Below are 13,918 nucleotides of genomic sequence, written 5' to 3'. Positions count from 1 at the left end.
AATAAATTACAAATTACTCTTCTGTATGATCGCAATACATTATGATCATCAATTATATCATATTTGTTACTATTAAATTCATTGCAAATTATACAATACCATAGCGAAAGAAAATAACTTACTGATACCCTAGAAAGAAAGATTTCGATTAGTATATGGTATTTAGTTGATGTCATAGCTATATAATAATTCAGAAAATATTTTACATTTGCGAATAATTCGTGGGATATAAACACTCCGCCCATCAGGGATATACCGCACAGTCTCATGCTATACATTGTCAAGAAGAGTAACAATTTTTGATTTCTCAATGATAACGAATAAAACGGAAATTGGCAACTGTAAAAATTAATATCAGTTATAATAATATATAAAATATCTACATATTCGGAAAAATTAATCACTTGGATTAATGATAATAATTTTTTATCGATCCTTAAGATCGTGCGGTCTCGACCAATAATGAAAAAAGTAAAATTTATCATTTCCGCCGAATGAAAAGTTAAAATTCAAGATTTTGTTCAATTTGTGGTCCTTGTAGATGTAGACGATGGACCGGAATCTGTCGGAAAAAAATTATACACATTCTGTTACCATTTTATTATATAATGTAACAAAGTCAGTTATCTGTTATGCATATATTCAAGATGAAATTGAAACCACACGAAATTATTGGACCAGTCATAACGTAATAGCAATACCTACAATATTAAAAATACGTTAGCATTGTGATCCATTAAATTTTGAGCGACGTAAGTATAAATGTATATTACAAAAATGGAACAAACAATATACAAGAGCTTCTCAATTCCTTCGATTCGGTTAAGGCTAAAAGACAATAACTGAAATAACTGAAAACAAATTTCCCGATAATTTATGTTATGCAGTATATTTTTGAAAATTAAATTTCTTTGAAATATCTAAGTATATGAACATATTTTTCTACTTACGTAAATATAATCAACAAGGACAAATGTAAACGACAATAATGCTGCAATTATTTGAACGGATTCGTAAAAAGATTTTAATAAATTGACAAACCTTGATAGAAATCAAAAATGAAAATGTGTATTAGAAACATTTAATATATTGTTAATTTTATAAATAATGAACTCGTACGTTCGTAAAATGAAATACAAACTCGATCGCGCTTTTATAGAATTTTATGAGATTGATTATCCATTCGTTTTGCTCGGCTAATTCACATTCAACATTCACATAATAAGAATTATGTGGAAGTTTTTCGTATTTATGTTTAACCCTCCATCTAAAATGAATCCATAATAAACCGTAAAAATAAGTAATAGTGAAAAGATTTTTTTCTCTTGCAGTATACTTATATGGCCATAATTGATTTACTTACTGAACAATGGAGAAAAGTGCACATGCATGTTGTACAATTGCTATAAACATGGAATAGTTAGCAATTCCTACCGTGCACGTTACTAAAATCATTATGTATTGGATTATAAGTCCGATATAATAAACCATTAGGTTCTTCAAGAAATAGTCAGCACGAATTGGTAATATTAATTCCGTTTCACTTATATCACCAGAAACATACCGAAACACACTCAACAATGATGGATATATCAAAAAGACGATATAAATATAAAAGCAAACTATAAGGGAAAAAGCACAAATGAAAATAAATTAATAAATTTCTAGAACACATTTATATTTTCCGTATATATAAAGTATTAACTCACCTACGATTATTATTGTACAAATTCTGCTAATTTCAGCATATTTCTTCACTATCATTAGTTCTGGTTTGTCTGCTAGGTCATCCCAATCGGACTTGATACGGAAAAGAATTTTCTTCATCTGAAATTATTACATAGTTATGTTAAATTAATTATTATAATGTTGGAAATATATGTCATTTAGAGTAAAAAAAAAAAAAAAGAAAAAGAAAATAATAGGAAAAATTTGTTTTCACATAGAACGGACAACTCTATCATTCAACAATAGATTGCAATAGTAACAGCTGAAACATAGTGTTGGCAAAAGCGTTTCCAGTAATTTGGCGATCGACATTAAATTTCTTTGTGACGTGAACAAAAGTTGAATCTAATAGAACAAATACAAAATATTGTTAATACTTAATACATAAATATGTCATATTATTGAATATATTCAACCCATAGTTTACTATCTTCAAATGTTGTATAAATGAATGAAACATTAATCTATTCACGATGCTTACCTGCCCGATTGATGCAAATGTTAGTATTAAGTGAATGAAATAAATATAAATTATGTTCTTAAACGACGTCTGACTTTGCCACATTCCAATCAAACGAAAAAATTGACGATTCATAGTGTAATACTCGTTGTCAATATAATCTTCCTCCTTCGAAAGCATATTGCCGTCTGTTGCTGCTTTCCTACATCGATTGTCTTCAACCCCATTCAGACGTATCTTTATTAATTATTCTAATAATTCCTCTTCAACGGAATACTTAATAATTCAAATCGATACGACAATCAGAAATTTTTTTGAAATAAAAAATAGAAAATTACCATAAAATGTTTTGAAAGTTCTTATGGCATTCTACCTTCAGTCGTTCAATACCAAACAATTTAAGACACGTATCTCTACCCAGCAATTATGTCAATTTTCATATCTCTTCTTTGCATTGTAAAGTACTCCAACCCTTCTACCGCACGAGCATGCGCGTTGCGAACCAACCCCTTCGCACCGCCTCATTCTGACGCAGTTTAATTTCATCGCTCGAACACGAAAGACGTTGTCCGCTCCAACATAATTAAATTTCATTTAACACTTCTTATCATTTGCACATTGACAGATTGTTTCGAATATCATAGTTAACATTAATCGATCGTTCTTTCATAAGTGCGAGTGAATGTACGGGGTGAGTCAATTAAAAAAATCTAGCATATTAAATATGTTCGATATTTCTGAATCTATGAAAAAAAAAAGATTACGATCGAAGTTACAACATACTATGAAATATTAATTATATTTTAATTGTTACTTCCTTCGTAAAAAAAACGTTTATATCTTTATACACTCATGTTCGATAATTTTTCACGTTATAGTTTAAAATATGTTAATTTAACGAATCACTTAGATCGATAAACATTCTTATAAATTTCATCATTTTAAATACAATCCCTTACTATATCTTTATTGTTTTGTATATAAGCTCAGTCATAAATCTTAAAATTTTTACAAGAAATAAACAGATTAAAGATGCTCCAATTTCTTTTCTTTATAAATATACATTTGAAATCTTGCATCAATCGTATATTGTTTCCTAATATTCTTCTTAAATATTAGAACACTCAGAATCCTTGAATTAATATTATCATCCAATGAGACGCATGTCCTTTATACTCGACACGTTTCGTGACAGATGAGCTGGATACTCTGACGGACACAATTAGTAAATTCCGAAAAGTATGCCAATATTTGCTCTTCTGTAAAATATAAAATCATTAATTAGCTATTAATGTCACTGATATAGTATGTCAAGGAACGATAAATTATCAAGCTTGTATTATGCTTTCGGTAAGAGCAGTAATTAATCAATTGCTATACATTTTGCAATCCATTGAATCAAACCATATTCAATGAATCGTCAATTTTTATTATTATATCAAAATTGGAAATACGTTATCGAGCCTACTTATCATTATCTCAGAGACCTCAAAGGATATATAAAATATTTTTTGGAGTCAAAATTATTCATTCTGCATGAATGACAATTGTTCTAAGTGCCTGGGATATAAAACATCCCAACTATACAATTAGAAATTATTTTGAGGTTTGTACAATTAAAATACTCTGCATATTGTATAACCGATGAGAAATATGTACCACGCACATTAGAACGGGTCTAACAAATTTCTAAGTATTTATTCGAAAAATCAGTGAGTTTCAATAACTCGAATTCTTCCAATTCCCATTAAACAACTAACTCAGATTAAAATCAATTCTTTGCACAAAGTTTCTAAACGAGCTAAGTAACGTGAATTATTTGTTCTAATGTACTGTTTTTTTGCCTGCTTCCTTGTATAATCTGTCAATCTGTCAAATCAACTTCTATGTCATTCTATGTTCAACGATTCCTTGTCCTGTCGCATCATCATTGAATTAATGTTCCTCTCTGCAAATCCCTGGTAGAAATCACACAATCGAACTGAATGATGATTAGCTTCATTGACATACATCACACATGGAATCAAACAAAGCAACAATATCAAGTTTTAAAGATCATTTGAAAAAAAATATATTTCCACAGTATAAGCGTAAAAAATTTCACAAACATCCCATGGTATTAGGAATATTTATATGTTACTCGTAGGAGCTCTTGTAAATATTGAAACAGTATTCAATCATTAAAAAATATTTGAAGAATAGACAGTCATTCAAAAATATACATTGAAGCCATTCTCCTCAGATTGGCTAATGATAAAAGATAGTAAGTAGATATATTAAAATGTTATATGGTAATAAACAAATGGCATTTATTCATATAACAATAACAAATTACAAATTACTCTTCAGTATTCGTATGATCGCAATACATTATGATCATCAATTATATCATATTTGTTGCTATTAAATTCATTGCAGATTATACAATACCATAGCGAAAGAAAAAGATTTAGCAATGATCTAGTAAGAATATTTTCAATTAGTATACGTTGTTTAGTTGATGTCTTAACTATATAATTATTGACAAAATATTTTACCGTTGCGAACAGTTCATTCGATATAAATACTGCGCCCATCAGGGATATACCGCACAGTTTCATGCTATACATTGTTAAGAAGAGTAACAATTTTTGGTTTCTCAATGATAACGAATAAAAGGGAAATTGGCAACTGTAAAAATAAATATCGGTTATAATAATATATAGAATATCTACATATTCGGAAAAATTAATCACTTGGATTAATGATAATAATTTTTTATCGATCCTTAAGATCGTGCGGTCTCGACCAATAATGAAAAAAGTAAAATTTATCATTTTCGCCAAATGAAAAGTTAAAATTCGAGATTTTGTTCAATTTGTGGTCCTTGTAGGTGCAGACGATGGACCGGAATCTGTCGGAAAAAAATTATACTCATTCTGTCACCATTTCATAATATAATGTAACAAAGTCAACGAGTCATCTATTATGCATATATTCAAGATGAAATTGAAACCACACGAAATTATTGGACCAGTCATAACGTAATAGCAATACCTACAATATTAAAAATACGTTAGCATTGTGATCCATTAAATTTTGAGCGACGTAAGTATAAATGTATATAACAAAAATGGAACAAACAATATACAAGAGCTTCTCAATTCCTTCGATTCGGTTAAGGCTAAAAGACAATAACTGAAATAACTGAAAACAAATTTCCCGATAATTTATGTTATGCAGTATATTTTTGAAAATTAAATTTCTTTGAAATATCTAAGTATATGAACATATTTTTCTACTTACGTAAATATAATCAACAAGGACAAATGTAAACGACAATAATGCTGCAATTATTTGAACGGATTCGTAAAAAGATTTTAATAAATTGACAAACCTTGATAGAAATCAAAAATGAAAATCTGTATTAGAAACATTTAATATATTGTTAATTTTATAAATAATAAACTCGTACGTTCGTAAAATGGAATACAAACTCGATCGCGCTATCATAGAATTTTATGAGATCGATTATCCATCCGTTTTGCTCGGCTAATTCACATTCAACATTCACATAATAAGAATTATGTGGAAGTTTTTCGTATTTATGTTTAACCCTCCATCTAAAATGAATCCATAATAATCCGTAAAAATACGTAATAGTGAAAAGATTTTTTTCTCTTGCAGTATACTTATATGGCCATAATTGATTTACTTACTGAACAATGGAGAAAAGTGCACATGCATGTTGTACAATTGCTATAAACATGGAATAGTTAGCAATTCCTACCGTGCACATGACTATAATAATTACGTACTGGATTATAAGTCCGATATAATAAAGCATTAGGTTCTTCAAGAAATAGTCAGCACGAATTGGTAATATTAATTCCGTTTTACTTATATCACCAGAAATATACCGAAACACACTTAACAATGATGGATATATCAAAAATACGATATAAATATAAAAGCAGACTATAAGGGAAAAAGCACAAATGAAAATAAATTAATAAATTTCTAGAACACATTTATATTTTCCGTATATATAATGTATTCACTCACCTGTCATTATTATTGTACAAATTCTGCTAATTTCAGCATATTTCTTCACTATCATTAGTTCTGGTTTGTCTGCTAGGTCATCCCAATCGGACTTGATACGGAAAAGAATTTTCTTCATCTGAAATTATTACATAGTTATGTTAAATTAATTATTATAATGTTGGAAATATATGTCATTTAGAGTAAAAAAAAAAAAAAAAAAGAAAAAGAATATAATAAGAAAAATTTGTTTTCACATAGAACGGACAACTCTATCATTCAACAATAGATTGCAATAATAACAGCTGAAACATAGTGTTGGCAAAAGCGTTTCCAGTAATTTGGCGATCGACATTAAATTTCTTTCTGACGTGAACAAAAGTTGTATCTAATAGAACAAATACAAATTATTGTTAATACTTAATACATAAATATATCATATTATTGAATATATTCAGCCCATAGTTTACTATCTTCAAATGTTGTATAAATGAATGAAACATTAATCTATTCAACGATGCTTACCTGCCCGATTGATGCAAATGTTAGTATTAAGTGAATGAAATAAATATAAATTATGTTCTTAAACGACGTCTGACTTTGCCACATTCCAATCAAACGAAAAAATTGACGATTCATAGTGTAATACTCGTTGTCGATATAATCTTCCTCCTTCAAAAGCATATTGCCGTCTGTTGCTGTTCTCCTACATCGATTGTCTTCAACCCCACGCAGGCGTACCTTTATTAATTAATCTAATCATCCCTTTTCCATTATTCACTTAATAATTCAGTTCGATTCAAAGCCAAGAAATTTGCTTGAAATAAAAAGTAGCATATTCCCGTAAAATGATACCCTAGTTTTTATGGTTCTCATTTTTTAGCCGTTCGATATTATAAAATTTAACATATGTTTCTCTTCCTAGCTATCATGTCATTTTCTTACCCTCTCCTTGCATTGTAAAGTACTTCAACCCTTCTACCGCAGGAGCATGCGCGTTGCGAATCCACCCCTTCGGACTGCCTCATTCTCACGCAGTTCACTTTCGTCGCTCGACCTTGACGGACGTATCGTACACTCCATTAAAATAAAGTTTAAATATTTGACGCGTTGACGACATAGTGTTACCATTTGAATGTTAACTATTGGATAACAAATGTTCGTTAAATGTTAATATTTATTTAAACGAGTCTTCGTTTGTTCATATAAACAAATGTCACTTAAATCAGGTCAGCATTATTATTCTATTAATTAGAAAAATGTTTACAATAATAATTCTTATCAATTCAATTTTTGGAATTCTTTGGAAACGGAAAAGATTGGCAAAAATTTTTCATGTATTCAAATGATATTATAAAAGAATACAGATAATAATTAATAATTATTTCATGTACTTTATTTCCCTCATATATATAATATATACATACACGTGTATACGCATATACAGGATGTATGTTTTTTATTTTAACTTGTAATGGATGCTTGTAATCTCTTCATTCTTTTTTTTTTTGCATATTTTTATAACAACACTAATATTCAATTCATATCATATCTGACCAATGTTCACTGATATTTATTATTATTATTATTTTTATTATTGTTATATTCTCTTTAAATTCGTCACTTTTTTTCTGCCATTATTTTTCTTTTTAATAAAAATAATGGCAGAAAAAACCACCATTCATTATTGCAAAGACACAGACGTTCAACATTCACAAACAAAAAATATTAAAAATACAAATTGGAAAGTGAAATCAATTTTTTATTACAGAAATTAATTTTCATTATTAGCAGCTACCAAAAAAACAATTATATTTCATTACTACAACGCATTATATAATGTAATACAATGACCAAATATTATATACAATTATCTTCGATTGTATTCATTGCAAATTAAATAACACCGCAGCGAAAGAAAGTGACTTCTTTATTGACTATTAAAAAAAAGGTTTCAATTATTAGAAGATGTTAAAAAGTAATATCTATTTTTAATAAATATTTTACCGTTGCGAATAGTTCATGGGATACCACTATCGTACCCGTCAGCGATAAACTGCACTGTCTCATGCTTTTCATTATCAAAAGGGGTAACAATTTTTGCGTTTTCAATGATAACGAATAAAACGGTATTTCGCAGCTGTAAAAAGATAATATCACTAATATTAAACATATCTACATATTTGTGACAACTGATTGATCGAATAATAGAAAATAATTTTTTTCATTGATCCTTAAGTTCGTACTGTTTCAACAAATATGAAAAAAAAATATGTCAAATTTATCCTTTTTCGTCAAATAATTAGAGAATAAATTCAATTCGCATCATCCGAACTTTGAAGTTTAAATAGTGCATTAAAATAAGTCGGAAAAAAGAAAATTATATTTGTGCTGTTTCAATCTAATGATCTAAATGGGTCATAATAAACGAGCTATCTAATAAAATATATTTGATATGTAATGGAAACAATAAGAAATTATTGGACACATCTTGACAACAAAGAAATACCTACAATATTATAAATACATTAACGTTGTGGTCTATCAGTTGTTGTGAAAGATGGGAGTAAACAAATATTACGAATAAAGAACCAATAATGTACAGGAGCTTTGCAATTATATCGGTCCAATTAAGGGTCCAAGTAAAAATCTGAAATAACTATGAAAAAATTTCTCGTCACTTTACGATACGAATTCTATAATTAAAAATTAAATTTCTTTTTAATATACCTAAACGTTACTTACGTAAAAATAATCAACCAGAATAAATATGAACCACAATAATTCTTCGAAAAGATGAATTAATTCGTAAAAAGATTTTAATAAATCGACAAATCTTGAAAGAAATCCAGAAAGAAATTCTATATTATCAATATTTAATCATTTGTTAATTTTTGGAAACAATAAACACGTGGTCACGTAAAATCAGATACAAACTCGATCGAGTGTTTATAAAATTCTATGACTGCAATTATCCATTCCTTTTCCTTTAATAATTCACTTTCAACATTGACATAATAAGAATTATGTGAAATTTTGTCGAATCTTTGTTTAACCCTCCATCTAAAATAAATCAATAATAAACAGCAAAAAATCATAATAAAGTAAAATATTTTTTTCTCTTTGTTAGTACTTAAATCATCATAATTGATTTACTTACTGGACGATGGAAAATAATGCACAGGCATGCTGTATAGTTGCTATAAACATGGAATAATTGGCAATTCCTACCGTGCACGCTATTGATATAATTACGTATTCGATTGTAAGCGTAGAGAAGTAATACATTAAGTTTTTCAGAAAATAATCGGCATGAATTGGTAATATTAATTCCGTTTTACTTATAGTACCAAAAACGTATTGAAACACAGTTAAAAATGATGGAAATATTAAAAATGTAATATAAAGATAAAACCAGACTGTAAGGGTTAATGGACAAATGAAAATTTGTTAATAAAAAACTATAAAAGATTTATATATTTCAAATTATGATTATATGCACTCACTTGCTATTATTATAGTACAAAGTCTACTAATTTCAGCATACTTCTTCAATATCAAAATTTCTGTCTTGTTTGTTAGGACATCCCAGTCGTACTTGATACGACAAAGTATTTTCTTCATCTGAAATTTATAATTCGATTTGAAATTTATTATCATAAATATATGAGAGTATGATTATTTCGTAGAGAGAGAGAGAGAGAGAGAGAGAGAGAGAGAGAAATGTTAATATAATTATCTGTCAATTATTACGGACAATTTCATTATTCAATAATATATTATAATAACAGGATGCGAGACATAAAGTAGGTAAGACCGTTTCCAATAATTTAGCGATAGATGATAATTTTCTTTCAGACATGAATAGAAAATAAACCTAAAGGAAAAAAAAAAAATGAAAAGTATTATTTATACATGATAAACAATATGTCATAGTATTAAATCCATTCTCTCTATAATTTATTATATTCAAGTATTGTATTAGGTTGGAAACTATGAAACGGGCGTTTTTGTTTAATTATTGATATTCATTCAATGCCCGTTTCATAGTTTCCAATCTAATGTAAAAAAAAAAAAAAAAAAAAAAAAAAAAGAAAAGTAATATAGAAATAAATTCAATGACTAATACCTGTTCGAATGATCCAAGTAATAGCATGACATTAATGAAACAAATATAAATTTTATTCTTAGATGACGTTTGACATTGCCAAAGTCCAATTAAACGAAAAAATCGTCGATTGTAAGTATAATACTCGTTGTCAATATAATCATCCTCCTTCGAAAGCATATTGCCGACTATTGAGATCCTTCAACATTGATTATCTTCAACCCCACTCAGATCTACCTTTATTAATTATTCTAATCGTCCCAGTTCAAGTGAATACTAAATAATTCAATTCGATTAGACGATCAGAAATTTTCTTCAAATACAAAATAAAAAATTTCCCGTAGAATATTTTCAAAGTTATAGCCGGCTTACCTGTTGCCATTCAATATCATTCAATTTAACACATGTATCTCTTCTCAGCAATTATTTCATTTTCTTATCTCCTTCTTTGCATACGACAATACTTCAACCCCTTCTTCCGCAAGAGCATGCGCATTGCGAACCCGCCCTTTCGGACCGCCTCCTTCTGCCGCAGTTTACTTTCGTCGCTCGACCTTGACGAACATATCGTACACATCAATAAACTGTAGTTTAAGGTAGTTCGTGCCTTAAGATTATTTTCTTAAAATTTGTACTTTAAAAAGGATATAAGAAATGTTCCTACAATGTGAATAACTATTTAAACGAAATGTTCGTTTATTTATACGAACAAATGTAAAGGGTAAGTCTTTTAAATTATACCAATTTTATTTTTCGTTTAATCGAGAAAAATGATCAAGACGAAGCTTTCTGTTATTTCCAATTTTTTTTTTCTTTTTTTTTTTTTTTTTTTTTTTTTTTTTTTTTTAATCCTTTCTAATTCCAGAATAGATATGTCATAAGAGAATAGAAATTATCGTTGTGAATAATTTTTCAAATTTTTATTTTAAACAATTACAAGTAATCATAACTATTCCCTTGTATAATCATTTCCTTGATACAATATATACATATATATATATATATATATATATATATATATATATATATATGTAAATACGTACATATAGGGTGTCCATTAATAAACAGATCGTAATAAATATAGGATGCAATTGATTGAATTATCACGAGAGTTACTTAAATATTTTTCAAATTTTAATTCAAGAGACATTTAAATATTTATTTGTTACTCGTAAATTCTTCGTGGTACGAAGATTAGTATACATTTTTTTAAGTGGATTCTTGTAATTCTATATTTTTTTCATTTTCTTTGGCCACCTTTTTTATAATCACTATTCAATGCACATCACATCCGGGAAACGTTTATCTAGTTATTATTATTATGATTATTGCAATTATAATATTCTGTTTGAATTCGTTGATTTTTTGCTGCTGTAATTTCTCTTTTTAATTCAAATTAATTATTTTTAAAAAGATTTCCTTCGTTGGCTATATAATGATGTTCGACATTCTCAAAAAAAAAAAAAAAAAAAAAAAAGAAAAAAAAAGAAATACTGAATACACAAACTGGAATGCGAAATCAATTTTCTATTATAGAAATTGATATTTCCATAATTACCAGCTATAAATTATGAAGGATTCGTAAACTATACTTTATTACTATAACACATTATATAATACAATGCAATGATCAAATAACCATACATTATCCTCTTTTATTAAATTCATTGCAAATTAAATAACACCGCAGCGAAAGAAAGTGACTTCTTTATTGACTATTAAAAAAAAGGTTTCAATTATTAGAAGATGTTAAAAAGTAATATCTATTTTTAATAAATATTTTACTGTTGCGAATAGTTCATGGGATACCACTATCGTACCCGTCAACGATAAACTGCACTGTCTCATGCTTTTCATTATCAAAAGGGGTAACAATTTTTGCGTTTTCAATGATAACGAATAAAACGGTATTTCGCAGCTGTAAAAAGATAATATCACTAATATTAAACATATCTACATATTTGTGACAACTGATTGATCGAATAATAGAAAATAATTTTTTTCATTGATCCTTAAGTTCGTACTGTTTCAACAAATATGAAAAAAAATATGTCAAATTTATCCTTTTTCGTCAAATAATTAGAGAATTAATTCAATTCGCATCATCCGATCTTTGAAGTTTAAATAGTGCATTAAAATAAGTCGGAATAAAGAAAATTATATTTGTGCTGTTTCAATCTAATGATCTAAATGGGCCATAATAAACGAGCTATCTAATAAAATATATTTGACATGTAATGGAAACAATAAGAACTTATTGGACACATCTTGGACAAAACAAATATACGTACAATATTATGAATACGTTGGTATTGTGATCAATTAATTTTTGTGCAAGATAAAAGTAAACATATATTACGAAAAAAGATCCAATGACATAAAAGAGCTTTGTTAATCCTTCTGTCTTATTCAGTGTAAAAGAAAATACCTGAAATAACTAAAATTTTACGTTTTTACGGCTATTTAAAATTTGACACTTTTCGATACGATACACACACACACACACACATATATATATATATATATGTATGTAATTTTCAATTACGTATTTTTAATTTTTTTTTTTTAAATATTACTTACGTAAAAATAATCTATCAGAATAAATGCAAATATCAATAATTCTTCGAACAGATGAATTGTTTCATAAAATGATTTCAATAAATCGACAAATCTTGAGAGAATTTATAGAAGAAATATTCTAATGTTAATATATAATCAATTATAAATATTATTAATAATAAAAGATCGTAAAATCAGATACAAACTTTATTGCATTTTTGTAGAATTCTATTATATCAATTATCCATTCATTTTCCTCGTTTAATTCATTATCACTACTGGCATAATAAAAATTGTGTGGTTTTTTTTTAAATCTTTCATTGACTCGCCATCTGAAAGAAATCAATTCTAAATCGACAACAAAATTCACTTATACAATAATCGTATCATCATTTATGATTTACTTACTCGACGATGTCTAAAAGTGCACAAGCATGCTGTATAATTGCTATAAACATCGAATAATTAGCAATGCCTACCATACAGACGATTACTATAATTACATATTCGATGATAAAAATGAAGTAATAATACATTTGATTTTTCATGAAATAATCGATATAAATTGGTATTATCAATTCAGTTTCACTTATTATACCGAAAATGTATTGTAAGTTACGTAAAAATGATGGAAAAATTAAAAAAGTTATATAAAGATAAAAAAAAACTGAAATATAATATAAAAGAATCAATTAATAATTAAAATTCATTTATATAATCGCGTTAGATTATTTACCTGTAATTAGAATTGTACAATTTCTGCTTACGTCGGCATATTTTTTCAATATTATTAATTCCGATTTATTGGTTAAATCATTCCAGTCACATTTAATCCTATGAAGTATCGTCTTCATCTGAAAACACAATATATCATTTCGTTGATATTAATTATTCTAATGACATGATATTAATTATTCTATGAAGGAAAAAAAGAAAAAGAAAAGAAAAAAAAGAAAAAAGAAAAGAAATAATGAAAAGAAAAGAAAAAATTATTTTTCATTAATTACGAACAATGGCACCGTTCAACAAGAGATTATAAT

The 13,918-nt window shown here is 27.5% G+C and overlaps 3 protein-coding genes and 1 long non-coding RNA gene across 6 annotated transcripts in view; 1 reads left to right on the top strand and 3 right to left on the bottom strand.

The window, feature by feature from the left end:
- The window catches only part of LOC118446683 (uncharacterized), a 136,920-nt gene that overhangs the window by 75,032 nt on the left and 47,970 nt on the right, over nucleotides 1-13,918 (top strand). The gene's annotated exons all lie outside the window — the stretch shown is intronic.
- Nucleotides 19-2,359, bottom strand: LOC118446645 (uncharacterized). The gene is made up of 9 exons (XM_085664241.1): nucleotides 2,210-2,359; nucleotides 1,954-2,073; nucleotides 1,710-1,827; nucleotides 1,364-1,622; nucleotides 1,142-1,267; nucleotides 951-1,041; nucleotides 706-851; nucleotides 207-339; nucleotides 19-129 (listed from the first exon to the last, which is right to left on the bottom strand). The coding sequence occupies exons 1-9, from the start codon at nucleotides 2,321-2,323 to the stop codon at nucleotides 79-81; spliced, it is 1,158 nt and encodes a 385-aa protein (XP_085520367.1). The 5' UTR covers nucleotides 2,324-2,359; the 3' UTR covers nucleotides 19-78.
- Nucleotides 4,539-5,969, bottom strand: LOC118446643 (uncharacterized). The gene is made up of 6 exons (XM_085664240.1): nucleotides 5,887-5,969; nucleotides 5,665-5,790; nucleotides 5,474-5,564; nucleotides 5,229-5,374; nucleotides 4,726-4,858; nucleotides 4,539-4,648 (listed from the first exon to the last, which is right to left on the bottom strand). The coding sequence occupies exons 1-6, from the start codon at nucleotides 5,964-5,966 to the stop codon at nucleotides 4,598-4,600; spliced, it is 627 nt and encodes a 208-aa protein (XP_085520366.1). The 5' UTR covers nucleotides 5,967-5,969; the 3' UTR covers nucleotides 4,539-4,597.
- LOC146872182 (uncharacterized) lies at nucleotides 8,010-10,906 on the bottom strand. 2 transcript variants are annotated; one of them, XM_085664187.1, is made up of 10 exons: nucleotides 10,692-10,906; nucleotides 10,341-10,595; nucleotides 9,969-10,088; nucleotides 9,718-9,835; nucleotides 9,372-9,630; nucleotides 9,149-9,274; nucleotides 8,957-9,047; nucleotides 8,725-8,870; nucleotides 8,219-8,351; nucleotides 8,010-8,148 (listed from the first exon to the last, which is right to left on the bottom strand). In XM_085664187.1, exons 2-10 carry the CDS (start codon nucleotides 10,497-10,499, stop codon nucleotides 8,098-8,100), a joined length of 1,203 nt encoding a protein of 400 aa, XP_085520313.1. In that variant the 5' UTR covers nucleotides 10,500-10,595; nucleotides 10,692-10,906; the 3' UTR covers nucleotides 8,010-8,097. The 2 variants fall into 2 exon arrangements, with proteins under 2 accessions (XP_085520313.1, XP_085520314.1); XM_085664188.1 differs by lacking the exon at nucleotides 9,969-10,088.

The sequence above is a fragment of the Vespa mandarinia genome, chromosome 25 (genome assembly GCF_050613455.1).
Source record: "Vespa mandarinia isolate Hongniang chromosome 25, ASM5061345v1, whole genome shotgun sequence".
Taxonomy (NCBI): Eukaryota; Metazoa; Arthropoda; class Insecta; order Hymenoptera; family Vespidae; genus Vespa; species Vespa mandarinia.
This window is presented reverse-complemented; position numbering and strand designations above follow the sequence as displayed.

What these genes read in the sequence shown, in the direction of transcription:
- LOC118446643 (XM_085664240.1), bottom strand. Translation starts at nt 5,966, where the DNA reads ATGTGCACGGTAGGAATTGCTAACTATTCCATGTTTATAGCAATTGTA. An exon ending in TTCTATGATAGCGCGATCGA is followed by an intron (nt 5,565 to 5,664) that starts GTTTGTATTCCA and finishes ATTTCTATCAAG; the next exon opens with GTTTGTCAATTTATTAAAAT. An exon ending in GCTAACGTATTTTTAATATT is followed by an intron (nt 4,859 to 5,228) that starts GTAGGTATTGCT and finishes TTATTTTTACAG; the next exon opens with TTGCCAATTTCCCTTTTATT.
- LOC146872182 (XM_085664187.1), bottom strand. Translation starts at nt 10,499, where the DNA reads ATGCTTTCGAAGGAGGATGATTATATTGACAACGAGTATTATACTTAC. An exon ending in TTGTACTATAATAATAGCAA is followed by an intron (nt 9,631 to 9,717) that starts GTGAGTGCATAT and finishes TAACCCTTACAG; the next exon opens with TCTGGTTTTATCTTTATATT. An exon ending in CCCATGAACTATTCGCAACG is followed by an intron (nt 8,149 to 8,218) that starts GTAAAATATTTA and finishes TTTTTTTAATAG; the next exon opens with TCAATAAAGAAGTCACTTTC.
- LOC118446645 (XM_085664241.1), bottom strand. Translation starts at nt 2,323, where the DNA reads ATGAATCGTCAATTTTTTCGTTTGATTGGAATGTGGCAAAGTCAGACG. An exon ending in GCACTTTTCTCCATTGTTCA is followed by an intron (nt 1,268 to 1,363) that starts GTAAGTAAATCA and finishes GATTCATTTTAG; the next exon opens with ATGGAGGGTTAAACATAAAT. An exon ending in CCCACGAATTATTCGCAAAT is followed by an intron (nt 130 to 206) that starts GTAAAATATTTT and finishes CTTTCTTTCTAG; the next exon opens with GGTATCAGTAAGTTATTTTC.